Raw genomic sequence first — 26,896 nt, forward strand, 5'->3', positions numbered from 1 at the left:
GGAAGCTAGGAATGGAGCCCTTGAAGGTCAGGTTTTGGTTTCAAAACAAGCGGGCCCGAGTGAAGGTTCGAAGTGAAAGTCATGAACTTGCGTCTCTAAAGGAAGAAAATGAAGAGCTTCGAGCGGAGATCAAGAGGTATAGGGATGCTCTTAACATCGCTATTTGCCATGTCTCGCAAAGCAACCCCATCACCTTTGGTGGCATGTTCCTTGATGAGCCACATCCGAGCATTGAAAATGCTCATTTATCGATTCATCCTCTCGAGCAAGTTCTCGCACAATCGGATTTCGTTGGGGATACATCCGTGAATGTCGGCCTTGCGGAGGCGTAACCGATGCCCTTCGAGGGAAGTGACATGCATCACTACAATTGGAGTTTCCACGATGTCACGATCGGCCAATTCAACACCGATGAAACTCCGAATCTGTAGCCTACATGAAGCTTGAGTTTTTATTATGGGCTCTCAAAATGTCGCTCTTTTGAGCATTACTAGCCAGCCCTTACGAATCCTCAAGAAGAGTAGAGACATGCGTGAATGAATGTACTGTTTGTTACAAAGTCCCCATGCGAGACATTCTTCCTTTCACGCCTAGAGATAATCAAGGGGCAAAGAACAGTACTATCCACAAATATCGTCATGCTTAAATGCGTGAATTCTTTGTCAGATTTGACTGAACGCCGAAAGAAAAAGCATTAAAAGCCTTCACATAGGTAGATGCAAAAAGATTTGAGGAGGGAAATAACTGCCTCATTCGTAGGAGAAAGCGGAAAGATTTGAAGAGGGAAATAATCGCCTCGCTCGTAGGAGGGAGCGAAAAGATTTGAGGAGGGAAGTAAATGCCTCGTTTGTAGAGAAAGTGAAAAGATTTGAGGGCTCCTCCATATCAGAAAAGGAAGAAGATGATAGATGGAGTGAGAGATGAGAGTTATTACGAAACGGATCCAAGGCACTAAGACCGAAAACGAGAGAAAAAGCTGTCCTCTTTCGTAGAGAAAGCGAAAACCTGTCTGCAAGACTAATAAAAAAAAGAGAGAGGAAGTTTATAAAGAACTTGAAGTCTCCATACACCTAGCGACCTTCGGAATCCGTCACGAAAGGCCATCATCGCTTTTGTGATTTTCGGGCAATTTGTTTTTGCAAGTCCAAAAACATCTAAAGCCCAGCCTCTGGTCGAAATACCCATTTCGGTCTACATATGGAAGGTTTTAGAAGAAGTACACGTTCATTCCGGGCGGAAATATGGGAAGCTTCCTATCCCGAGGATCCGCAAGTCATGGCCATTGATGGCAACCCCGTTTCCCTCTCAATCCTCGTTGCTATGCTGAGAAGTTGCATGTACGGGGTTTTTGCTAATGCGAAAGCAACGGATGCCTTACAAGTGCGAGGCGGTACAAATATGATTTTGACATCGTCGTCACAGCCGTCGTAGGGATCGACATGGACGGTTTCATCTCTTAAAGATCATTGATTCCGAGTTGGACATACAGGTCATCGTAGTATCGGCAAGTAATGATCGGCAGTTCATAACGAGGGCCATATCGCATGGTGCTCGAGACGTCCTGCGGAAGCCGGTCTGCGGCCCAAGTGCTCCAAAACATTTGGCAGCATGCTTTGTAAGGAAGCAATTACTTGTACAAAAAAACCACGACCAAGGCGACGACGACGATTTTGTCCAAAAGAAAAGGCCCCTTTGGTCCGCCAAGCTTCATTCTATATTCATTGAGGCGGTTCGACAGGCTAGGAATCAATTCAAAGACGACCACTGGCTGTACATAAAATGATGAATATAGACGGACTCACCATGCAAAGTGTCACAAATCACCTTCAAAGGGTTAGAGATAAGGCGAGGAAGCACGATGCAGCTTGGGACCAAGGCGACCGGACCCGAGTTGGCTGGAAGATCAATTCCGGGAAAACCTACCGAGCAAAAGGTACCCGGCCACTTCCCAATCAAGAATACAGGTTATACCAATATTCCGCTGGTGGTTCTAGTAGCGGACCAGTTGATCATCCCTACAAGTTCCCGAGCAACGACGGAGGCTCAAGCTTAAGGAGTCGGACCGCTCACAGCAATCTGTCACCGGTGTTAGCAAGTAACAATGCCCAATTCGAGTATCAATTGCTCGAAAAATCAGAAGATTACTTTGATGATGAACTTGCTACCTTGATGAGCCTGTTTGGAAATGAAGGACCTCCGTAGCCGTGATCCGAAGCAAGTTATTATGGGTCTTCAAACAACGATTGTTGGTGTTTAGTCCAAGACGAGAATCGGTTGATCGTTGGAATGGCCAGCAAGAGAGGTGGAACCAATCTCGCATGAATACTTCTTTGATTCCATGTATAGTTCCCCTGCGTGGGATATTTTTTTTACTTTCTAGCTGTCTAGAATTTGCCTAGAGTTAAAGGGCGAATTTTCTCCTCCCTTATCAAATGCGTGAGTTCCTTGTTAAGCTAGGCCCCTGTAGAAAATCAATTTGTGGACGACGCCCCTGAACGCCCGTAAAGAGAGATTCCGAATAGCCTTACTTGGGAGAATACGAGTAAAAGGCCAAGCGGACTCAAAGATGGGTAACTCCGTATCGTCCCAATTGGCTCTCAATCATTTCAAACTCGATTTAAGCTTATTTCATTCTCGACGGGAGATTGCCAACCTGTTTTGAGAACAATATAGCAAAAAGCGAACCAACCGTGGACGCCAACATCACCACAGCCTAGTGGTTGGGGGAATGACAAAGTGGTCCGAGGCGTTCCGGGTTCGATCCCGGGATTTGGCATCAATGTATAAAGATTAATAAAAACCTTTTTGCTTCGCAGTTCAATGACCGATTGAAGCTCAGCCCAGATGGTTACAAAACCGGAGAGATAACATCCCGGCCATACAATCCGATCCAGATGAGTTGATCTTTTCAATTCAAAGTTCACAAGAAATTCGTACAAGGGTAAAGCGGTATCGTTTCAACTCGTTTAGGACATGAGAACGTACATTGATGCTTTCCCTTTTGATTTTTACAGGGGTCATTGCCTTTCCAGATACGGAAGTATCCCTTCTCCCCGAGAAATTAATGAAATGAGAAATTCCCGGAGCCTTTGACAATCTCATGTCTCGAACCAAATAATGAAGTTTTGCAACTCATTTGCATGAGCGAGGGCAACTCACGATCCACGCCCCTAAGAAGTTTCTTATGTGCTTGCAAATTCTATCCACCAAGATAAAAAGTTGCTGCATTTTATATGCTCGAAAACACTCATACATTGCATAGTTTGTGCATGATTGTTCCTCATGTTTAATTTATCAACTCGAATAAGGAACATGAACTACATAAGATACACCAAATGTATGGAATGGGGCAAGACAGGATGATGAAAGGCAATCTTTTTCCAAACACGTCCCATTTTTTCAAGGCGAGTTGAACGGTGGCTAAGTTCCGCATTCCCCGAGGTAAAGAGTTTTCTCGCGAAAGGTACATTAGCCGAAATGACAGAGGCATTCAATTCTCTATCCCAAACACTACGGGTGATCCATTGATTACCCCTTTTGAGCGGTGGTTTCATTTCTTTACCCCTGTCAAGAACCACCCCACATCGGGGTCCAGGACGAGTTAATTCCAAGCGGCAACACGAGGTAAATGGTTAGAAATTTTCTTGCTGGGACTAACATTAATCTTCGGGTGTTTCTTTGCATTTATACTCGAATTTTAATTCAAGTGCCTTAGGATGATGAAGAGCATTCACTTCTCTATCCTATACACTTCATTCTTTGCATAGCCCACTTGAGCCCGCAAATTCATTTCTTAAACCCCCTGTTGGTGATCATTTGCTCATTCCAAAGACGAAGATAGCATTTTCCCAAGGATTAGAATTGGAGATGGTCGGGTCAACAGAGAATTCTCGAATGGACTCATTTTTTGTATGCTAGATTTTTTATGTTTACATAATTTTTCTTTGTAAATATTTATGTTTGTTGTAATTCCTGGTTCAAAATCATGGGATTGTAAAAAAAGGATAGGCAAACTCAGCTTAAAGGAGAATGGCCCGCTCTCAAAAAAAAAAAAAAAGAAGCAAAATAAAGAGATGTCGAAGAGCTCTCAAAGAAAAAGGAAAAGAAATCTCTTCTCGAAAAAAAGAAGAAAAAAAGAAAAATGAGAGTCGGGAGTAAGAAAAGCAAAGGCTGATATCATATGAAAATTTCAAGCATAGGAAAAGCAAAGTGCCTACCAAAAGTAAGGCCAATGCACATTCATTTGTAAAGTACTTCTGAATTTTGAATGTACATTTTTGCATGTTAAGTTGTAAATTCCATGTACATGTTTGCATTGTGTCTCTTGCAAATCCTTGACAGACACTTGTTGTGAAGAAGACTCCCCAAGAAATCAGTTTGTAAAGTGCAATTTTCAGTAGAAAACTACCATCCCTCATTCAATGATGGTATTCTTTCTGAAGACATTTCCAGAAGACCAAGATCGGTGACTAGTCGACGATGATCACCAACGTCAAGCCCCTTCTCATTTAATTTCTGAGCCAAAACGAGCCTTTTCGTTCCTCGGTCCCCAATCCTAGCCTACGTTATAACCCTCCAAAGTCTCTTCCGATTAGGGCACTTGAGTTAACGTAGAGTTAAATGATTTTAAGCATCACTCGAAGAAGTTCGAGCAAGATTATTTCTCTCTCATTTTTGCAGGATTCTTGACTTGTAAATCCGGAGCAAATGATGAAGAAATTCATTTCAAAGAGCCTTGACTCAACCGGAGTCCCCTTTGTAAACCTTTGACCTAGCTCTCATTACGGTCCTAATCAAGACCTCCGGATCGACTCGGTCGTATCAATTGCGAGATTACTTGGATCCTTATCGAATGCGATGATGGAAAGATTGAGTGATTTCTCTTGAATCCTCGCAGACAAGATAAATAGCTTTTCTCGAGAGTGAGAGAAAGCCCTTTCGGACTGAAGTCCCCCATTCATCTCACATTCGAGGTATTCGTAATGTGAGAACCTCCCTGGACAAAATTGGTAATGCAAACTTGACGGAATGGTTATGCATGAACCATAGTATGAGTGATTGCATTATACTCATTGTTGAATATGTTTGTGTGTGTTACCTCCGACATTCTATGATAGGTAATACATTCCCGATGTTCGAGTTCCCTCCCAAGGTCTCGAAATTCATCCAAGGATTATTGAATGAGCAAGTTTTGCTGGCAAATGCCTACCAGGTACGATACAGCAATCTGCTTCGTTCCTTGATTAATCGTTTGGAGAACCCGGGTAAGTTTTCTGAACCCCTTTTCAAATTAACAACTCTTCTTATGATAGTTGTTATGATTCAATTCGAGCAATATGCCCCTTTGTACTTATCGATTCCATTCGATGGTGCTCCTATCAAATATTGTTCAATTCGGGCAATATGCCTCTTACGTCGAGTCGTGAAGACATATGCACCGGCGATCTTGACATCTTATCAAATCATAACGACGTAGCTCTTATGATTTCAGTCTCAGATCACGAAGACATATGCACTGGTGATCTTGACCTTTAGTCGGCTCATAATGACATAGCTCTTATGATTTTCGACTCCTTTATCAAATCATGAAGACATAAGCACCCATGGTTTTGATCCAAACCAAATCATAATGACGTAGCTCTTATGATTTTGTTTCCCCTTTGTCGAATCGTGAAGACATATGCACTGGCGATTTCGACATTTAATCAACTCACAACGACGTAGCTCTTGTGAACTTGATTTCATTTCTTTCGACTCACAACGACGTAGCTCTTGTGATCTCAAACGACGCACATATCTTGCATTGTCTTGCATTAGGGAGAAGTCTCTGATAACGGATAGGCCAAATACCTTAAAATCCTTGCATCCGCAAAAAGAAGCTTGGAAATTAAGAGAACCGTCAGCTTACGAGGTATTTGATAAAACATGTATTCTCGTATGCGATCCATGTGCGGGTTTCTTTAACAAAAAAGAAAAGGGAAATTATGACACATGTTATTTACAATCTTGCATATCATGCATCACTTCATTACATAAAAAATGGGATTAAAACTCCCGCCAAAAAGTTCATCCATAATTTGCACCGTCAAAATTTAGGATTCAATTTTGTCTTTGAGCGAAACCTCTACGAGCCTCCACTCAAAGAGGGGCAGCTGTTGACGTCTAAATTTTGACTAATTTATTTTTTGCATAAAAATTATAAAAATCATCTCACATATTTATTTTTAGCGTACATTGCATTGGCATATAATTGGGCAAGCAGAACACTTAATTTAGCATGCGTCTAGACTAGGCACGGGATGGAAAAATACACCGAGAAGATTTGAAACTTCAGGGACTGTATTGCAAATACTTAAAATTTCGGGGATCGCATTGCAAATACTTGGAACTTCGGGGATCAGTAGTGCAAATACCAAAAGAAGATGAAGAAGGGAAGATGATGAAGGGAAGGTGATGAAGGGAAGATAAAAATGGAAGGTGAAGAAATGAAGATGAAGAAGGGAAGATGAAAATGGAAGGTGAAGAAATGAAGATGAAAATGGAAGGTGAAGAAATGAAGATGAAGAATGAAGGGTGGAGAAATTTGACTATAAAAGAGGGAGAGTTCTTGAGAATTGAGGAGGAGAATTTTGGTGATAGAGAAGGTAGAGAGCTCTTGAGAAGAGTTTTAGAAGGGGGGAAGTGGAAGAGAATTGAGAGAGAGAGTAGAAGAGAATTGAGAGAGTTTTTTAGGGAGGTGGAAGAGAATTGAGAGAGTTTTGAGAGAGTTTTTGAAAGGAATTTTTAGAGAGGAAAAAGAGAGTTCTTGAGAAAAATCAGAAGAGAAAATTCGAGAGTGAAGAAAAGAGTTTTAGTCGAGCATCATCTTCGACGAGTCCCGACATATATTTCACCTCTCGCCACCCAACAACGCCATTGCTTGCCATTTTCGACGACAGCCGCGCTCTTCCAGCTCCGAGATCTTGAAGGGAACTATAACGTGTATGTGAGTAAGATTTTGTGTAATAGAAGGTAATCCTTTCCATCTCGATCTACAAAAAATGTAATCGTTTGGTTTGAACATTTGTTTGTTTATTTTAGACATGCCACGTGTTCCAAATTTTAGCATTATTACATGTTAATTTATTTTTATAAATACTCGTGGACTCGGCTGCGTTTTCTTTCTTTCCGAATCACCCATGGTGTATATCGTACAAAGTTCAATGTTTTACATCCCCATAAAAAAGAAGAAAAAACCAAAAAATTGCATCTTTGAATTTCAAGCAAAATCCATCAAAATAGCCAAATCAAATATTTTTCATGAAAATGGTACCGAAAGGGCGTTAGAGAAATCGACGTAACCAAATCCCCGAATTCAAAATCTCCGGTTCGCGGAAATAAGATAGTTTTCTCCCGCTATTTTATTTAGGTTTCTAATCAACCTACCAAAAATGATTAGTGGCGGCTCCAAAAAATGAAAAATCTTTTGCAAGATAATCACATGAACCATAAGTTGCGATTTGGTATGGACTTGGGAGAGTCCGAGTTAGGTTAGTTAATTAATTAACCCGATAATCCATTAGCCCGAAAGTTAACTTGTTTATTTTTTTTAGGTCGCGACACTTTCACAGTGCACTCAACTAACAAAAGTTGAACAATCAGAATCACGAAAATCTCCAAACCCTCCCAAGTTGGAGATTTTGGAAATTCGTGGCTCCGAGTTTATGGAGACCGTCGATGTTTCGCAATTTAACCATCTGAGGACATTGGTCGTCAAGGATTGCAACCGTATAATTGAAGTTCGAGGCCTGGACAATTTGAATTATTTGGAAATCTTGACCATCCGACAGTGTGCTTCACTTGAAAGGATGGACCTTTCAAAATGTCGGGATTTGAAGTATTTGCATGTTGAAAATTGTGAAAATTTAGTCGAAATAGAAGGCCTCGATAGCTTGGAGTTCTTGAAGATCCGATACATCTCGGGGTGCAACAAATTACCCATGTTCAAGCTCTTGACAAATTGAGATATTTCGAAACCTTGACTATCCGACGGTGCGCTTGAATTGAGAGGTTGGACCTTCCGGAATCCAAAGTTCTGAAGAATTTACATGCTTCATGGAACAATAGAATTTGTAGAAGACGACTGGGATAAGTCGTTTGGAGAAGATGACTCGGATGAGTCCAAATAGTTGAGATGATCCACATTTCCTAACAAAGGTACCTAAAGCAGGTAAGCTTCATTTTCTCTTTTGAGATCTAGTTTTCATTTGTATTCCCTGCTTACAATTCCTTTCAAGATTTATTACCTTTTCAATAGTATTTTCTGGTTGACAGTGTTATTGTTTTCTTACTTGAATTCAAGGAACCGTGGGAGATGCTCATGAAAGTTAACGTGCCCTTCAGTAAAATGTTTCGACTACCAGTAAATGAAATAGATCAAAAGGCCTTCAAAGTGCATCATTTTGCTTCCGTCTTCGGGTAAGATTCCTCATCCTATGCAGCAAAATAAAGATTCGCCACGCTTGATTGATTCTGGAATGCTGGCAATACTGAATAAAAACTGATGTGTACAGCATTCGATAGCATGCCAAAGGCAATCGTATAGGTTGGGAAATGCTAAATGAATGACCCTTTATGGTCCTTCTGATGTGAGGTTTTATGTTGCTCCGCGTTCACCATGGAGTTCGTGACTGCATGTTTCTGAGGTACGCTTAAGAAAGAATCAAGATGGTAGAGATGAACGAGAATGTCTTTCGATATAATCAACGCAATGAGAGATAATACTCCCTTATGCTATGCATGAGTTACTAATAGTGCATTTACTTGCTGAAAAGAAAAGCACTGGAAGCATTTCCGTAAGTTGAATTCACTATAATAATTAATCACAGCTGTCCTCCATTCGTTCTGATCTATGAATAGCACATAAAGATCAAGAAAAGAATCATACTATTTCCCACAAAAACAAGCAGCCTAAGTTGAATTCAGATCAATTTGAGTGGGAAGGCCGTGTGGTTATCAAAGAGTGTTGCGATATACTCGCTCTCCTTTCTGATATCCAAGTTGTCTATTGCCCTAGAGAAGCCAATTCAGTTGCAGATTGGGCCGCCAAAGCCCATAGGACAAAAGCCCTCCCTAGGAATTGGTCATCTAAACCTCCCCACGTACTTTTGGATCTTTTATGTAACGAAGCCCAACTTGTGGGTTCTTCGAGTTCTGCTTAGTTATGTCAATAAAGTTTTATTCGACCAAAAAAAAAAAAAAGTTGATTTCACTATACAAACTTGATCAAAGCTTCTGTGGTTGGTGAGGTTAGATGCCTATTAGTTGGATTGAATGAGTTCCAAATGAAAATTACAACTGAGTTTGACAAACAATCTGTAAATATTGGGGTACTATCGGTATGTAATTTGCTGATGTTAGTTGCTAGATTGATTTCATTTCATTCACTGGCAGGATTTGGTTATTATTCAACTGGTTGTGATGTAAATGCTGAAATTTTTGTAAGAGTTTCTGAAGGCACTTCTAAAGAAACAGAATCATCAGAGGACCAGGAGCTCAATGCCGGGACTTCTCCAGACGCTGACTATGCATCCTTCGAACGGTAAGGAGATTCGCATATTCTTATCCCACACTGCCCTAATTACATTCAACAGTAGCTTTGCGGAGCTGCAATACTATCCAAATCTAATGAAAGTCCAGCCAAGTAGTTCGATATAGCACCCAATAATTTGGACGATTCTATTCCAAATTGGTATCATAATTTGCCCTTGCATGAATGTCTTTTTGGTATTCATTCGAAGAGAGTTGTTTGAAATTCAAGTTTGGATCTTCATGCTACAGCAGCAGCTGTAATTTATGAATTTGAACGGGCACGGCCTTCTGTCATTTGAGTGGAATGTTTTCACGTTAATGCTTCCACTGATGATCGTATTGCCCGGCACAGCTTCCTTAAGTGGGCTCTTTATCTACTGCTGATGCTCGGAAGAATGTCAGAAGCAGGATCATCGAAATAAATTGGCACAGAGTTGGTTAGTGATCCTCGATAGACTTCCTAGGTACATCTTATGAGCAAGAGGTCTAATGTGAATCCTCACTCCTGTCTGTTATGCCGACAGGTTTTACAGGTTTGACAAATCAGTAAAGCCATTCGATGTTTGCCTGCTAAACTTTGTTGGGTTGATAAAGAGCTTAAAAGTTCGCACTTTGGAAATCACAGTCGGAGTTGGCTTGGAATGGATGTTCTGCTGTGGTTGAAAGTCTCAGAATTAAGGATTTGCGAGGTTAAGACGTTATGGAAGCTGATTTTTTCATTAAATGGAGCAGTCTCCACGAGCTCAGATCGCTTACCTTTCCAGCTGCACTCTGCGCAGAACTTCCTCCTTACTGTCATATGATATATGTCATGTTAATAGGTTTTACAGCTTTGATTCATAAGTAAACGGTGTTAGCCTGCTAAACTATGCCAGGTTGATAAAGAACTTAGGTTACTTTTGGCTGTCCAGATAAAACTCAGGATAGGATAGGTTCTTATTTTTGGAAGCTGTGGCTTGGAACAGATATATCCACTGCGGTTGGAAGTAGGGGTGTCAAAACTAACCAAAAAACTGACCTCAACTATTAACCGAACCGAACCGAACTAAAAATTTGTGTATTTTTGGTTCAGTTCAGTTTTGGTTCAGCTAATTGAAATATAACCATTTATTTCTTTTGGTTCAATTTATTTTGGTTTGGTTCGGTTAACTGAACTGAACCGAAAATCTTTTTTTTTTCTTTTAATTCAGCCTTCCCACCGGCGCTTCGCAAGCCTCGAGCTACCCCAACACGCCAAAAACCTCCACCTCCTCCTGCTCCTCACACTCCTACCCACGGCCACCCGTGCCACCACGACCAATGCCATCACTGCCATCGTCCCCACCCCCATCCTACCCATCGCCCTCATTTCCTCATCCTTCCCCCTCTCCTCTCTCTTTCTCTCTCTCTCGCTCGCTCCAAGCATCGCTCTGCGAGTCTCTGTCTTAAAGAAGAAGAACGCAGAGCTCACTCTCTCGGACAAGGTAGCTAAAAATTGTTGCAGAGCAAATTTTTATAAAGAGAATTTCAGGAAAAACCAAAAAAAAAAAGGAAAACGGAAATGTGCTTGGTCGCTGCCTTTGTCCATCTAGCCATGTGAGCTCACTGACGCATTCTCTTCTTCTTCTTCTTCTTCTTCACCTTTTCCTCCACTTCCTGGTTTTGCAATCTTCTTCGCCGTTTGGTGCCGAGTCATTGACTCATCAACTCGCCCGAGTTGACTGGCTCAAATGGCCTCCTCGTCTCGGGCAAGGAGCAGCTCCCCATTCTCGTATCGCAAGCCTTCCAGTCCTTACTCCTCGACTTCCTCCTCCTCCTCGCTCTCCAATCCGCGGCTCCTGCCTCACTCCTGCGCCTCCTCCGCGACGTCCGGTGAGGCTGCGGACACCGTGGGGAGGCGCGTTGGGGTAGAGCTGGTGGAGTGGTTTTCTTTGCTCTGAACCAAGCCTGAGGTTGTGGGGGCTCTGAATTTTGGGGGCGGTGGTGATTGGCCAGTGAATCAGTTGTGCAAAAAAAAAAAGGGGGAAAATTAAAACCAAAAATCAAAAAAGAAAAACCGAAAACCGAACCGAACCGAACCGAACTGAATTGGATATTTGGTTCAGTTCATATTCAGTTCAGGGCAGGTTCGGTTCAGTTCAAGCTTTTCACCTTAATGGTTCAGTTCAGTTTAGTTTTTGGAAAAACTAAACCGAACTGAACTATTGACACCCCTAGTTGGAAGTCTCGGAATCAAGTTTAGCTTGGTACACTTCCTGTTCTAAGATTGCCCGTCCTTTTTTTGGTCCCCTCTCGAAATTTTACTTGTCGAAGTTTCTGTTACAGCTTGTCCCAAAGTGAAATTGGATAACTAGGTGTAGCGACAGTAGGAGGTCCAAAAATCAGTTGTGATTCACTGGGCATCAGCTAATAATATGCACCATTTCAGCACAATGGCAGCACTAGAGTGGAGTGAATGAATGTTCTGGAAAGATAAAATGGCTATCAAGCCGAGCCCACGTTCTTCAGATTCAGAATAAAAAGATCAACTAATTTTCTCTTCTTCTTCTTCTTTTTTCTCCTCCAGGTAGCTAATTCCTCTGACACTTATTTAACTTTAGCATTAGGAAACAAAACCTCCACTGAATGTTGCGAAGAACACTTGTCCAATCTTTTTTTAACCAAGGCCTGCCCTTCTCTACTGTTCGCCCAAGTAAAACCGCAGCCTCTGCTCTCCACATCCATAAGTGAACAATTGTTAAGCAGTTCTCTGAAAGCAGCTAGCCTATAAATAGTCGGGCTTCCCTCTTCCCAACCTTTTCCTAGTGGAAAAGTGTTTTGTTAAAGTCACCCATACGTTGATTATAGGCATAGTTGGAGCGAAGTTGCTGCCAAAGCAAAAAAAATTTTCCTTGAAAACCGTGGGAGCATCTAGGAGAGTGATTCTCATAGTATCTCCACTGTTCGGGTCTTTACACAGCAAGTCGATGTATTCCTTAGAGCCTAGAAACCGCCTCAATTGACACATTTGCGGTCCACATAATCACCAGGCCCCCGCGATGCCTTCCGAATTTTTTTTTTTATCAAAAGGAAATTTTCATTTTACTTAAAAGAAAGGTACATGACATCAAGACAAAACCAATCACAAAGCGTTACGATTCAATGTAAATCTGAAGAATAGATCAACTTGGATGCAATAACTCCCTTTTTCCATAAGAACAGATTTGTCATAACGTCACAACATCATAACACAATTGGCAACCGATCACCGAAACTCGCATTATCATCGATGATGAGTACACGCCAAAATCTTCATCTATAATAACGGTTTTGCCGAAAGGCGATGCGTGTCAAGGTTCGGTATTCCTAACACCATTACCGTACAATGATAACAACAGCACTAATATGTTGAAAAGGCACAAAAAACATCTTGTAAACCCCATATCTATATTTAAATCGAGATAGAAGAACTCTCAAATTTAGATCTAACTCTAAATGGGAAGAGAAGAGTTATAAGCCAGTTACAATTGATCGGAACACTTTCGAATAAACTCATCGTTGAATGCGGTGAGAAGAGAGTTTTAGAGACTTGCGGAACGTTCGAACGACGTTCATGAAATCAATGAAGAAATCTTGAAGATTCTTAAAAATGAAAAGATAGGGAGATAGACAAGAATATCGAGAGAAAGAGGGAAGAGGGCCTCAGGGACGCCGCCAACAATGAGTTCGGAAGACGCCTTCTAACACGATCCACAATTGCTACCTTGTTCTTCGTTCGCATCAAGAAAACCAATTGGATTTCGAGCAGCTAAATTGGACGACAGATGCATAAGGAATCTGGCCCAATCTCATTTAAGGATAGGCCCAACTTGTTCACAAACTTACAATGAGTCTTTATATGTCTAGTCCAGTTAGGACAGTCTTGGAGGACATTTTCTTTTTCCTGGGTTTGTTTCTTATTACGTTACTTTATATAGTTCTAGCAAAACAAAAAACAAAAAACACAGTACTTCATATATTCTTTGTTTTTTCTTACCAAGATCACAACTTACCCATTTTTGTGCTACATTGGGAACCGCGCACTGAATTTGTCTTCCTTGTTCAAGATTTGACATTGACTAATAATCATTTTTATGCATTCTTAGGCTATAGCATAGTATCATCTTCGCGATACAAATGCTTGTCCATCTTTGCATGTTAATACACTACAGAGCTTATGTAATCAAAAACTTCTAGTGTTAAAATCATAAGATGCATCTTGATTCATTTATCTAGGTTAGAATGTAAACCTTCATTGTTTATTGCTATTGAGATTTGAAAGAAGGAACCGAGGCAAGACCGTCCTTTTTTAGTTTGGTCGTAAAAGCAAGCCCGTCTTCACCTACGTTCAAAGATGCATACGGCTTGGGCAAAATTTTTAAATGGGTATGGCAATGATTGGTAAGAAAGCACAAAGACATTGGTCCCACATAATGTGCTTCGCCGTAATCCTTCATGCTATGATCAACATTTGTACATGAGGGGAAGAGTGAAAAGGACAGAAAGCTATTCGCAACGGTTCCCTAAGAAAAGGCAATGGCTTTGAATCGCCGAACTTTGCAAAAGGCTTGACACCTCAAGCGTTTTGCTCTTTTTACAACGTTTATATTGACAAAGGAAGAGGGGGGAGTTGGTGGTGGTTGGGGTTGAATTGTTGTTGAAATAAAAGTGAAGATAGCGAGAGCACTGTAGGATCTACATCAATATTTCCCATGAATTTAGCTATGGGAAACGAAAAAGTTTTGCCTAGTGCAAGGAAGGGCGATATCAACTGACGATGAGTCGAATTGTGTGACAAAAGTGATTTGGAATCATAGAATCAGAGAAGCAAAAGGAGATGGGAAAAGTACCTACCCAATGGAAGCTTTGATGGGAGAGGAGTAATGTCGAGTGACAGGACGAACCCATAAGATTGTTCCAACAAAAAAAAAAAATTAAGCTATTAGAGAGTAGGAAATGCATCGTTAAGACATGTTTACCGAGCGTGCGAAGGTTTCGATGTACGAGATAGTTAAGGAGTTACAAAACGAGGAATGACATAACTAGTTATTTGTGCTCGAAAGAAAATCAACTATTGGATGACAAGGCATGGGGAAATTTGAAACTTCGCTCTTAAATAGAACATGTTGAAAAGATTTACTTCACAAACTTTGTTGGGAAATATGCAATCGAACACGATACTATATTGAATAGGAAAATAAATCGAACATTAAATGTACGCGAGACGGTTAATGTGGCCTACTTCACAGGGAGAGTAGCACAAGATTTTACTATAAATTAACCGATGCGACGGAGATTAGATCATACTCGAGTCACTTAAACTCACTCGGTGTGTCACAAACCCAATTGTATTAAATGACTCGCACGATATATAGCTCTCATATTTCGTTGTCAAACTATCACTCTATGTCACATAGCAATATACAAGATCTTACCACGAGACTTTCACAATTTCAAGCACTCGTGACGTTATTGGCAAAGAAAACCGCCACAAAAATTACACTTCACGGAAACATTCTCCACTTGGTGTACAATTACAAAATCCTCCGGAAAAAACTCTGCACAATCACATCCTAAGTCCCCAAAAGACTGAATATATTTTGCGTGTGTATCTATGTAGCCTACTCAAACTAGGAATCCAACTTTAACATCTGAGATTAGCACAAACCAAGCCAAATTTCACATAAAATTTTCGGAAACTTAGTACTTGGATTTTCCTAAAAGAACTCCACACTTGAGATTTGCACAAAGCAAGTCCGATCTCTATGCATTTTTGGATCAAATTTCGCTCATGAGCTCTCCAAACATAATCTCAATAAAGTTACATCTTGGCTCAATGTTTGAGCAAACTTACAATCGCATCTCTGGAATCTAAATTTCGGTTCTACTCTCCCACATCTCCTCAAGAACTCCTAATTGCCACAGATATTGTTCAAGGCTCAACCGTGCTTAAACTGCGTCATGATTGTGGATCTCAACAAAATGCCAACTCCAAATAGCCAACTCCATATTGCCAACTGCATATGAACCTGTAGCTACTCCACAAGGTTTCTTAAATACCATTTCCTTTACTACAGGTAAAACAAAACCAATGTTGTATCCATAATCATCAGGAGATCAGTCTTGGACCTTGTCAAACTTAGCAGTTATATTAATTGTTAACTCTACGGGCTCCACTTTACTAAAAATGTCATCCATATCGATTACTAAGCTATATCGTAACCTCAGAAGGTTCTTGTTTGCAACTTAACCTTGAGCTATACACCTAGGTTCTTATAAGCCTTGTCATAATCACTCCTACCCATAAGTACTAAAAACTCGTCAACTATAACTATTAATAGCCCCACTTACCTTGTGCATAACTTAGAAAAATGAGCTTCATTATTCTTCCATTAAACTTACTGTTAGAGGATTAGCAAGTTGGGGTATAAATGTAATGTTGGGGTATAAGTATAATTGTACTAGGCTTAATCTTAAGCCTATAAGTACTTCTCTTATTCTCAGAAATAAGATAATCACTCTTTTATCATTAACACTTACCATGACTTACTCAAACATAATATTTGCAACCAAATATTCTCACAAGAGAAAAGTTAGAAACTTACTTAACCCCACTTTTTCAAGAGTCCAACATTCGATTGCAATAGATGGAGAACTAGTCACTAGGTAGCTCTCCGCCAAAATCTCCTAGTCATACTACCACTAAAGAGCATTTTATGGGACTTCTATAGATAAATTTTGATTATCAACTTTGCAAGCCATTGTGGTGCACTGGCACTTTGTGGTGCCTCACAATGCCTTTCTTCATTTAATAGCTCCAACCACAATCCATGCTAGTGCCAATTCAAACATGTTTGATCGTATTACCAATCTTCCTTTCGATCAAAGCTTTCAACTACCCAATATTGATACAAGCATCGAACTTGTGCCTTAACACAAATACTTAGGTCCTCTTCGAGTAGCCATACACAACCGATAGTAAATATAACACTCTTCCTCTAATAGTTGTACAAAACTTCACTTTCCGTCGTTTGCTTGAGTTACAACATTTGTAGACATTCACCTCCTTAGCCACATAACTACCCAACAAACTCCATTCACTTAAAATCTTTAGGTTTCTCTTTAGGAGAAGAATAGTAAAAGTTTCAAAAATTGTGTATGACGCACACTTTGGTCTCAAAAGTTTCATTTAGATCACTTAAGTGCGAATTTTTTTTTAAAGAAAACGATCGTTTTATTGCCAACTCCGATATGCATTGCCGGAAATTAGATGTTACATGTTTTTATTAATATTTGAAGTCGACGTGGCTCACCAGAGGTCCAATCAGCAATTAAAAAAAACTAAAATTAATAAAAAAAAATAAAAAAATAAAAATGTAATTAGTTAAATCTACAAACTAAAAAAATAGAAAATACAAAATAAAAACTTAATTAGCTAAAAAAAAAAAAAAAAGCTAAAAATTCCAAAAAAAAATTAACTGGATTATTTTTTACAAAAATATTAAGAAATAAAAATACAAAGTTAATTATTTTTTTGAAAAAATTATCTTTTTTTTACAATTTATTAATTTTTTTTAAAAACTTAATTATTTTATAAAATTTTTAAATTTTTATTTTTTTAATTCCCCCTTTTTAAAATTTTTTCATTTTTTATTTTTCTATCATTTTTATTTTTTAGAATTTTTAATTCTCCCCCTTTTAAAATTTTTAATTTTTTGTTAAATTTTTAAGCTTATTCTTAAATTTAATTTAAATAAAATTTTTATTTTGAAAAAAATTAGTTTTTAGCAATCTTTTAAATCTAATTTTAATTTTTTTTTAAAGCTGAGAAGTCCACGTGGGTAATTTTTTTAAAATAATGCCACTTTTTATTACAAATTTAATTGTAAATGCCATGTATTATTGTTGAGCAGAATTTCTCCTTGGAGGCACTTAAGTGATCGTTTTTTCTCCGATTTAGCACTTAAGTGATAAAATTTTCGCGGTATACAACTTTTGACACTTCTAGTATTTTTATCCCATTTCTCTTCCCTTGGACTGATGCATCAGACAACATTGACGCGAAACCCATCACTATCTGTTTTCCACGTACTACAATGAGTATAAATTGTTTCAAACTCTTATCGGTAAAGAATCGAGCTATAAATTGTTCCATCCAAGCGTAGAGACGATCCACATCGTTTTAGGCGATGCTCCTCACAAAGCGTTACTTGCATCCAATTATATTTTGACTTTGTTTTATAGGACGATTAGGAAAAAAAAAGTTATACGAAATTCTTGCTTACCTTTTGTTTATTTTTGCATGCCAACCTGCACTCGTGATAGAGGTCAGCGCTATCATAAGAACTTTTTTGACGAGCCGGAAGAGTAATGATAAGGGCAGCATGGGACAACTCTCCACAGTCAATGATCGCATCTGCAGAGATGAGATTATTGCCACATAAAAGTTTCAAAAGTGCTTTGTCCCTACCTCATCAGTTGGTGACTGGTTTTCCACTAGGTCGTATGTCTAGTGGTTATAAACACCAAAATGAAATGAAATATAGACGTAGACTCGTCGCGTACTATTGTATTGTATAGCTCCATTCTAGGTTAGAACAAGCCGATAAGATTCCCTTTTTGACGTCTCCATACCCGTCCCAAGTGGCGACATGGGAGCGGAAAAGGAAAATGCGTATTTTTGTTGGCTAATCAATTGCTGAAAGCCAAATGGTGATATTTAAGATGATTATCCCCTCAATCTCTGTAAAAGGAAATGAGTCATCTACCTTCGACTAGTTCTTTTATTGGGACTTTACCCATATGCTAGAACAGAGATTGATTCCAGAGAATCGTGAATTGATCATTTTATACGAAAAACTCAGGATATGTGTTGTATTGAGTAGTGATTGATTCATTTAGCCTAAAACCTTAAATATGTGGTATAATTTTGACATTCTTGACTAAGTAGTAAGTGTTATTTGAGGATCATTCATTTGCTTAACATGCCGAACAATTCTTCGATGGTTATTGTATTGGACACCATATTAAAGATTCGAGAGGACTCGGTGAAAGGGATGTTCATCATGTCGTTGCATGGAGTCCAGCCATTACAAAACGAAAGCACAGTGAAGATTATTCATGCACTATTACGTCAAAGAATGTAAAAAGAATAAGGAACAGTAATTTGTTTTATTTCCCACTTCTTCCCATTTGGCCACCTTACTTTAGACAAGATCCTCCTCCAATTCCCATGCAGATGAAGTCACGAGAACAAACAAACAGGTCCTACCCAACCCTTTTGTCCATTTCTTATTCTCAGCTCACTTCATCCTTAATTATTCTACGCAAAACTACTGTTTGAAGAGAGTTGTGTACATTCCCAAATGAATTATCTTTCTTCAGGGATTTTCTCTGTTTCTTTTTTCAATTTGAAAAGGCAATGATTTGTGTGCCTCAACAATTATACTACGATGGACCTCACCGGCAGAGACTGAGATCATGCGAGAGGGGGAGGGATATGTTTCAAAATTTGAAACGACAGAATTATGGTGTTAAGGGCAGGTGGGATTTAGGAGGGAAGTTCATAGGACAACTTGGGACCATGTGGACTTACATTTCAATCATATCCAGCATTATCATCCCTAAAGTCATCATCTCTCTCTCTCTCTCTCTCGATCCGATCTAAGGCTATAGCCAACCAGACAAATAATCGGCACAAATCAAATGTGATACGTCCTTGCATTTGTATTTAATTAGAAAAAGAAAAAAAAAAGTTCATGTCAAAAGAGTGAGTAAAATAAAGAAAAGGGATTGCGAAAACTTAGGCTGAAGTGAGAGAATCTAAGACGCGTTCTAAAGGGGACAAATGAAACAGTTTGGCCAAACACCGACTTTGTCATTACTATTTTAATTATCACAATAAAGCTCTTAATGTTGGGAATCCCCAAACTTAGCTTAGCTTAAGTCTCGTTCATCACTGTTATGCAAGGAGAACTATCCAAAAAGTTCTAAACTTATTATATTTTTATAAGTTCAGTTCTAAACCTTTCAATTTTGCCAATTGAGTCTTAAATATTTTTATGTTTTGCCAATTGAATCTATCTTGCTAATTTTAGCTAGAATTCGCTGATGCCAGTCATCCTATGTAGCACGGCTAGGGTTGGTGTCGAAAATTTTTAATAAAATTTTTAATGTTATTGTAATTTCTTTTTATTTTTCTTTCTTTTTTGTCTTTTCTTCTTACTTCTGTCGATGGCTAGCCACCGGCCATGACCAAGCGAGCTGGCCTCACCCGAGCTAGGGTTGCCTTCATCCGCCACGGTCAAGACATGAACGGGCGAGGACGAGCCTCGGTGAGGGCTCCCCTCACTAGGCCTAGCTTGTGGAAGGCGAGGGCAACCCTCGCCCTAGCAAGGCCAACCCATCTAGCCATGGCTAGTGGCCAGCCATCTCCTATTGGCATCCACATTAGTGATTTTTCACAAAATTGGCCGAATGGACTCAACTAGCAAAATTGAAAAGTTTGTGACTGAATTGACAAAAGTGCGGCCAACTCTCCCTTTTATATTCATAGTTATGTTTTCGACGCACGAGTCAAGAGCATGATGTATTTACACGGTCGAACAAGAGCGTTTCTTAGCTTTCCGGGAGGGTTGTCGAACAAGAGTTGAGAGGAAAAACTCAAAGAGACCCCGAACAAAACGACACTATTAAACTAGCTCATGATTTGGGCGGCGCATTGCGATGAGATTCATGGAAATAATTTTCCTGTTTGACTTCGGTTTTCCAAATTAATCTAGAGGCTTTAGTTAACCCCGAGAACAGAGGCTCCAACTTTCTTTTCATCTGGGGACCGTTAAAAGATCAAATAGTGCGTCTACACTCTAGAGGAAAGTAAGAAGAAACTTGATGAAGTGAGGGCTATTTTGGTCGATTATATGACACGTGGAGGATGTCGGTGAATTTATGGTGTGGTACCAAGTGCAAAAAAGGAGTGAAAAGTCTCCGCCGTGACAACAACGGGATTGAGCTTCTTTTTCTTGGTGTTTGGAGATGGACGATTATCAAGGTTTTGACTATGTTGGAGTGGAGATTATGTGTTGATATAAACATTAAAGCATATGCGGCGAGTCTTGTGGTTTAGTACTAGGTTTAGCTTCTTTGTAATTTTCCAAGTGTGTTAGTAGCTAAAGAGTTTGGGGTCATCAAGAATGACCAACGCAGCATACTTAAACTTTGACAGCGGCTATATCAAGTCAATTGTGAGATTTTATGAAATCACTGCCAACTGTTCTAAAAGTTTAAGCTGTTAGATGAATGCACGGTTTAATAATTAATTACTTTATCACTCTCCATCACGCTTAATCTAGTCTTTTTGTCTAGTACTAAGCGTGGAACTATTTAATTTGGGAGGCAACTGGGGCCTGGAATGATTTGAACTTAGAACCCCCCGCTCCGATATCATGTGAGATTTTGTGAGATAATTGTTAATTATTCTAAAGCTTAAGCCATTAGATGAATGAGTGGTTTGATATTTAATTATTCTATCAACTAAAACGTAGATTTCGGGATTGGAATTCATCTTTTTATGATTTTAGCGTTAGTTTTTTATATTAACATCTATGAAACAAATTAACAAGATGAACTTAACAATTTAGAATTGCCAAATCAAAGCCTCTTTCAGCATTCCGCATGTCCACTTACCTTCCTTTTTTACTCTATTCTCATTGCTTCCATAGAATTGAGAGCTTACATTCTCAGAAACAGGGAATGAGAACCTACTCTTACATTCAAACTGTTCTCATTCCGTACTGTATACTTATCGTACTCTAAATTGAGGGTCGTACCGAAAGGACCACACCCAATTTTTTACCCCGGATGAAAAAGAAAGGTAGAAAGAAAATTAGAAATTGCAGAAGTACGAAATCGGGATGACGTCACAACATCGAATCCGATTAGAACATCAAGTCCCATAGAATTTACGCCCCAACTGGTCTAGACTAATCATCAACAACTATCGACCGTCCTTTCGCAGGATAGTGTTTATTGGAACCATCGAGTTCATGTTCATGCAAGTACTATGCAAAGGAAGAGGTGGGAATTTGCAATTACAAAATCTCAAACTTTCAAGAAAAACAAACATAAAACTGTAGTGGTAATAGGACAAAGACTGTAAGAATCCCCCCTGAGAAATTTGCTGCGGAATACAAATGGGAACACATTAAAAACCCTAAATTTGGCCCGATTTTCCCGAAATATCCGGGTCACGGGTTCAAATCCTGACGGACCCCATCATCACCTTCACAAGCCTCCCGACCACGTGATAGTCATTGGTCTGAGTCTTCTTCAATAATATCCGAGTCTTCATACGGGTCAACGTCCTCATCATCGCCATCATGGCGCACACATGCATTAATTAAAGTGTGCATGACAACATAACTGCAATTGCATGCTTTTGCAGACCTTTCATGGCCCGTTCTCCACTGCCACCCGTAACTTGCCTAGAGGGCTAGAGGCAGATTCCAATGAATACTAATATTATCTAGCATTAATTTCGCACGGTACTTGCGAACCAAGAGTACGCAGCTAGCAAGTTAATTAACGAGTATTGTACGAAGCACAAGTCGATAATATAGGAGTCAATGCTCCAACGACTCACTCCTGATACGGGAGGCTACTATACCTGCTTACCCAACGATAACCAACTGAGAATTGACGTGGAGTTTACCTTTTCCACCATCAACCTCCTAAATCAAGAGAATATATTTTTCTTCCATTCATCCTAAGGAATACTCTCGAATTTTACGTCTCAAAGTTCGGATGAAGTAATTTTAGGACTTACTCACGTCCAATGGACACAAATATTATCTAACATTAATCTTGCGAGAATTTAGAAAATGATAAAAAGATTAAAGGTTCACCTTGAGTTATATTCATTCGTCTATTAACACTTGCCCATCAAATATAAGGGAGTACTCTACTGTTCTATCGGGGCATGAGATCTCGAGTTCCCACCATACCAAAGTAATTACCGATTTACTATGGTAGGAATGCCCCGAAAGAGGTTCAACTTAGAAAAGGACAAAGAAAATTGGCTTAGCAGATATTCAAATCCATAACCATATTTTTTATTTGGCATAATTTGACTATGAGTCTCGATCAAAATGAACAATCTAGCTATCATTGTAAACTAGGTTGAACTTAATAATTCTGCCGACAGCTTGTGGGGTTCTTATTAACACTATTATATTGGCCGATAATTCTTTTATCAACCTGTTGGGACTCTAAAGGAGTCCACTTTAAAGTTAAAGAGCTCAAGCTAATAAGAAAGAAAATGAGAGTGTGATAATGGGCATACATTGCAGAAAGAGTCGAAGCTGTTCTTCAACAGCTTCGAAATGTCAAACAGGTTGACAAACATAAAAGCTGTAGAACAATGAAATGGCCTGTGGATTTACACTTATTTATGTATAAACTTGTAAGGAAAAAAAATTGGAGACATATTAATGTATTATGAAGAATTATCCACGTCAAGAACGGCCGCGCCTCGTAGAACGGCCGCGTCCACATCGGTGATTTCTTACCAAAATTGGTCGGATGGACTCAATTGAAAAAATATGTAAAAATGAAAGTTTAGAATTGAATTGGCAAAAGTACAATAGGTGTAAGATTTTTTGACAATTTTACCCGCCAACTCAATATAGCACTTTAGCTCTTCCTCATACATAACATCCTCAACTACATATAAAACAAAACCATTGTTGCACATATACTTGTCAGGTGATTGAACTCGGACCTTGTCTGACTTGGCAATTACAATATTCGTTGGCTCTATAGACTCCACCTCACTATAAAAATTTTCTGTGTTAATGGTATGCTAACACCCACTATCGCAGGTTTTTTTTTTTTTTTTTTTTTGCAACTCCACCTTGAGGTGAAGATCATCTAAGTCCATATTGACACTACCACAATCTTTCCTACCTAGAAGTATTGGAAACTCATTAGATATATTAACTCTACCGACGATGGATGAATTTATTCCGGGCACCACAACCGCTAATCCTCAATTTGCATCTCCCAAAAGTTGAAAATCTTTCCAATCAAACCTATCATTTTTCACCTTTCCTTCTTCTACTGGAATCTATCTACTTTAATTTAGTCTAACCCAATTATGATACCTACTTTTGTGGAAAAAAATGATCGAAGACAATGTTAAATAAACCACGGCAATAAATCAGACACAAGTTTACATGGTTCGATCAGTGTGACCTATGGCACGGAGAGAATAACACAACAATCAATTATAGATCAAATGAAAAAACACTTCCAGGTTTGTTGCAAACTGCAATTCTACGCAATTACTTACATGCTCACCACAAAATATTCATGATTTTAGACACTCGACATGTCAGGCTGCCTCAAAAATTGCACATCCCGTCAAGCTTCTCCATTTGTACAAACACAAAACCCTCTGAGAAAGCACTCTACAAGTCCCGGCCATAAATATCCCGTAAACCGAATGCTTTTAAAATCGATAATAATCTATATCTAATTATTTTCGTAGGTGGTGAAATTATTTTCTTTCATCAATTTTAAAGGTGATACAAGCTATTATTTTTCGAAAAATATTTTCCAATTCTTAAGTTTTCTGTGAAACAAACGCACTCCAAGAAATCAAAACCAAAACCTTTGTCTCCATACCTTGTTAGTTTGTGTTAATTTCGATTGCCGAAAGTAGTTGAACGTGGAAAACAGGTAAAGAGATCTCTTATTCAATTCCTTACATCCCATAATTCCCTTCTAATTCACATGTCGCAAGCTTTAACTCTATGTCCATATTTTCGTTATTCTCTCTTTACGCGTTGTTATCCCTTAATCATAAATCCTTCACCAAATCAACAACAGACCGCTTTTCAAATTGGAGATATGTTAATGTAGTGGGTACATACACAGTCTTTTTTTTGGTAAGGATGGTACATACACAGTCTTAAGTCTTAACATATCAAATAATTTTTAGCACGCACTCATCATTGACAGCCGACCGCTTTTCAAATTAGGAGTACGAGATTGTTTTCCCAAGGGTGCATTTAAGCGAGACAAGACACAACAGTCAAAAAGAACAGTAGGTTAGGCCACCGGAAATATCTAGCCCCGTCGAGCTACAAATTTCATTTACTCGATATAATTCTCATTTCATTTTCTCCGGTTGTATAAGAGTTAGATGTAATTTTCTCTCGCTTTTCAAAGAGTTTCTAAATTTCTGGGGTCTTCTTTTCTCCCTCTTTTTGATATTGAATTCGCGGGCGGTCACATTACAAAAGAGAATCGTGACGATTAATGATTGAAGATCACTTTATGTAAAAAAACCTGCTAACATCATTAATCAGCCGAAATCAAGCTACAAATTGTAAGAGGAATTCCATCCAAGCGCAAGTATCCACACTACTTTAAAGCAATGCTCCTCAGATAGCGTTATTTACATCTATTAATATTTCCACTTTGCTTTATATAATGATTGAGTTTTTTATTTTTTTTTCCAATTGAGTTGTAAAATTTTTTATATTTATGCCAATTCAATCCATCCAACCAATTTTGATCGAAAATCACTGCGGTGCCGCAGCTAGATATGACGTGGCAATTTTCATATTTCTAGATTTTTTATTATTATTTTCATTTTTCCATTTTTTTTGTTTTCTTTCTCTATTTTTCTCCCCTTCCTTCTCCAACTAGTCGCAAGACCTCGGCAAATTCTAAAAAAAAAAAGAATATTATTAAAAATTACCACGTCATCTCGGATCGTGCCAAGTCGGCATTTTTCAGCTAAAATTAGTCGGATAAACTAAATTGGCATAAATGTAAAAAATATTTATGACTCAATTGAAAAAATAAAAATAAAAATTGAATTGACATAATTATAATATATTTATGTTTTTTTTTATTTGGGAAATCTCCACGATAATTAAGAGAAAATATTCGTATATAAGTGCTGCTTCTCTGCTTTTGGATGCCTACATCCCCTCCTGACCGAGGTCAGCGCCATTATTTCAACTTTTTTGACGGGCCGGAGGAGTAATGATTAGGACAGCCGGGGACAACCCTCGACAGTCAATGATTGCTTCTGTGGAGATGAGATTATTGCCACATAAAAGTTTCAAAAGTGCCATGTCCCTGCATCATCACTTGGTGACTGGTTTCCTCTCTTGGCCATCCGGGATAGCTACTACTAATTTTCATTCTTTTCGTTGCTTTGGAGCACGAAAAACTGTTGGAGACAAAGATCTAACAATTTATCATTTAAATATATCCAAAATCAATATATTTACCAAAACTCAATCAATTAAGGTCAAATTAACCCTAATAGCAACGGGTCACAATATTCCAACAATATCAACCATAAATCAGTAAATATAAAAAAATTAAAATTAAAACAACACCCACGAAGTTTTATGTGGAAAATCCCATGCATGAAAAATTATGGAGCATCTCAAAACAACAATATATCATTACTATGAAGATGGATCAACATAAAAGGGAAAAAAAAGAAAAAAACTCTAATCATTGTTGGAGAAATTGAGAGACACGAATGGAAAATAATATAAGTTGTGGAAAATAACATAAAGTGGTGGAATAATGTATCATTTTCTTTATTAGTAGAAAAGGTTCATGATAATGCATGATTATTACGTTTTTAATGAATAGCAACGTTCACCATTTTATCTGTAATGTTGATTGATTAATTCTCTTGAGATTATTTTTCTTCGACTCAATAAACTAGGGAGTGTCATAACCATTGAGAAGATGAGCATGAACGTATTCGAAAATATCATGAAAATATGATTTTCTCCTCAATCCTTTTCTTGAAAGGATTCCTATTGATCTCGTGTCACCTCCCTTCTATTGTTGGCTTATTTTATATCCAAGATTGGAAACCGCTTCTGATTGAGAATCGTTTGGCGACAAAGGATATTTGTTGTATTGAGTAGCGATTGATCCAATTACTTTAAAACCTTCAATATGTGGAATAATCTTGGCATTCTTGAGTAAGATTTATTTGAGAATCACTCAGTTGCTTTCCCTTATTTATTTATTTTTTTAAAGATGGCTAGTCTAGTACGTCAAAATTCTTTTTCATGATTATGTTGCTGCGTATAGTCCAGCCATATAAAGACGAAAAAGCACAGTGAAGATGATTCGTACACTATTAAGTAAAAAAAAAGAATTGTTAAAATAGAAAAAGGAACAGTGACTTGTTTTATTTCTCTCTTCTTCTCATTTGGCCACCTTAATTTAGGCAAGATCCTCCTTCAGTTCCCATGCAGATGAAGTCACAAGAACATACAAACAGGTC

The 26,896-nt window shown here is 38.6% G+C and overlaps 1 protein-coding gene across 1 annotated transcript in view; it reads left to right on the forward strand.

Annotated features, from left to right (window-relative positions):
* Positions 1-9,584, forward strand: part of LOC115730695 (disease resistance protein RUN1-like) — a 33,532-nt gene extending 23,948 nt beyond the window's left edge. The window contains exon 3 of the mRNA XM_048277788.1: positions 9,433-9,584. Coding sequence (XP_048133745.1) covers positions 9,433-9,584 — 152 coding nt within the window. The remainder of the gene's footprint in view (positions 1-9,432) is intronic.
* Positions 9,585-26,896: the final 17,312 nt, after the last annotated feature.

The sequence above is a fragment of the Rhodamnia argentea genome, chromosome 1, assembly GCF_020921035.1.
Source record: "Rhodamnia argentea isolate NSW1041297 chromosome 1, ASM2092103v1, whole genome shotgun sequence".
NCBI lineage: Eukaryota > Viridiplantae > Streptophyta > Magnoliopsida > Myrtales > Myrtaceae > Rhodamnia > Rhodamnia argentea.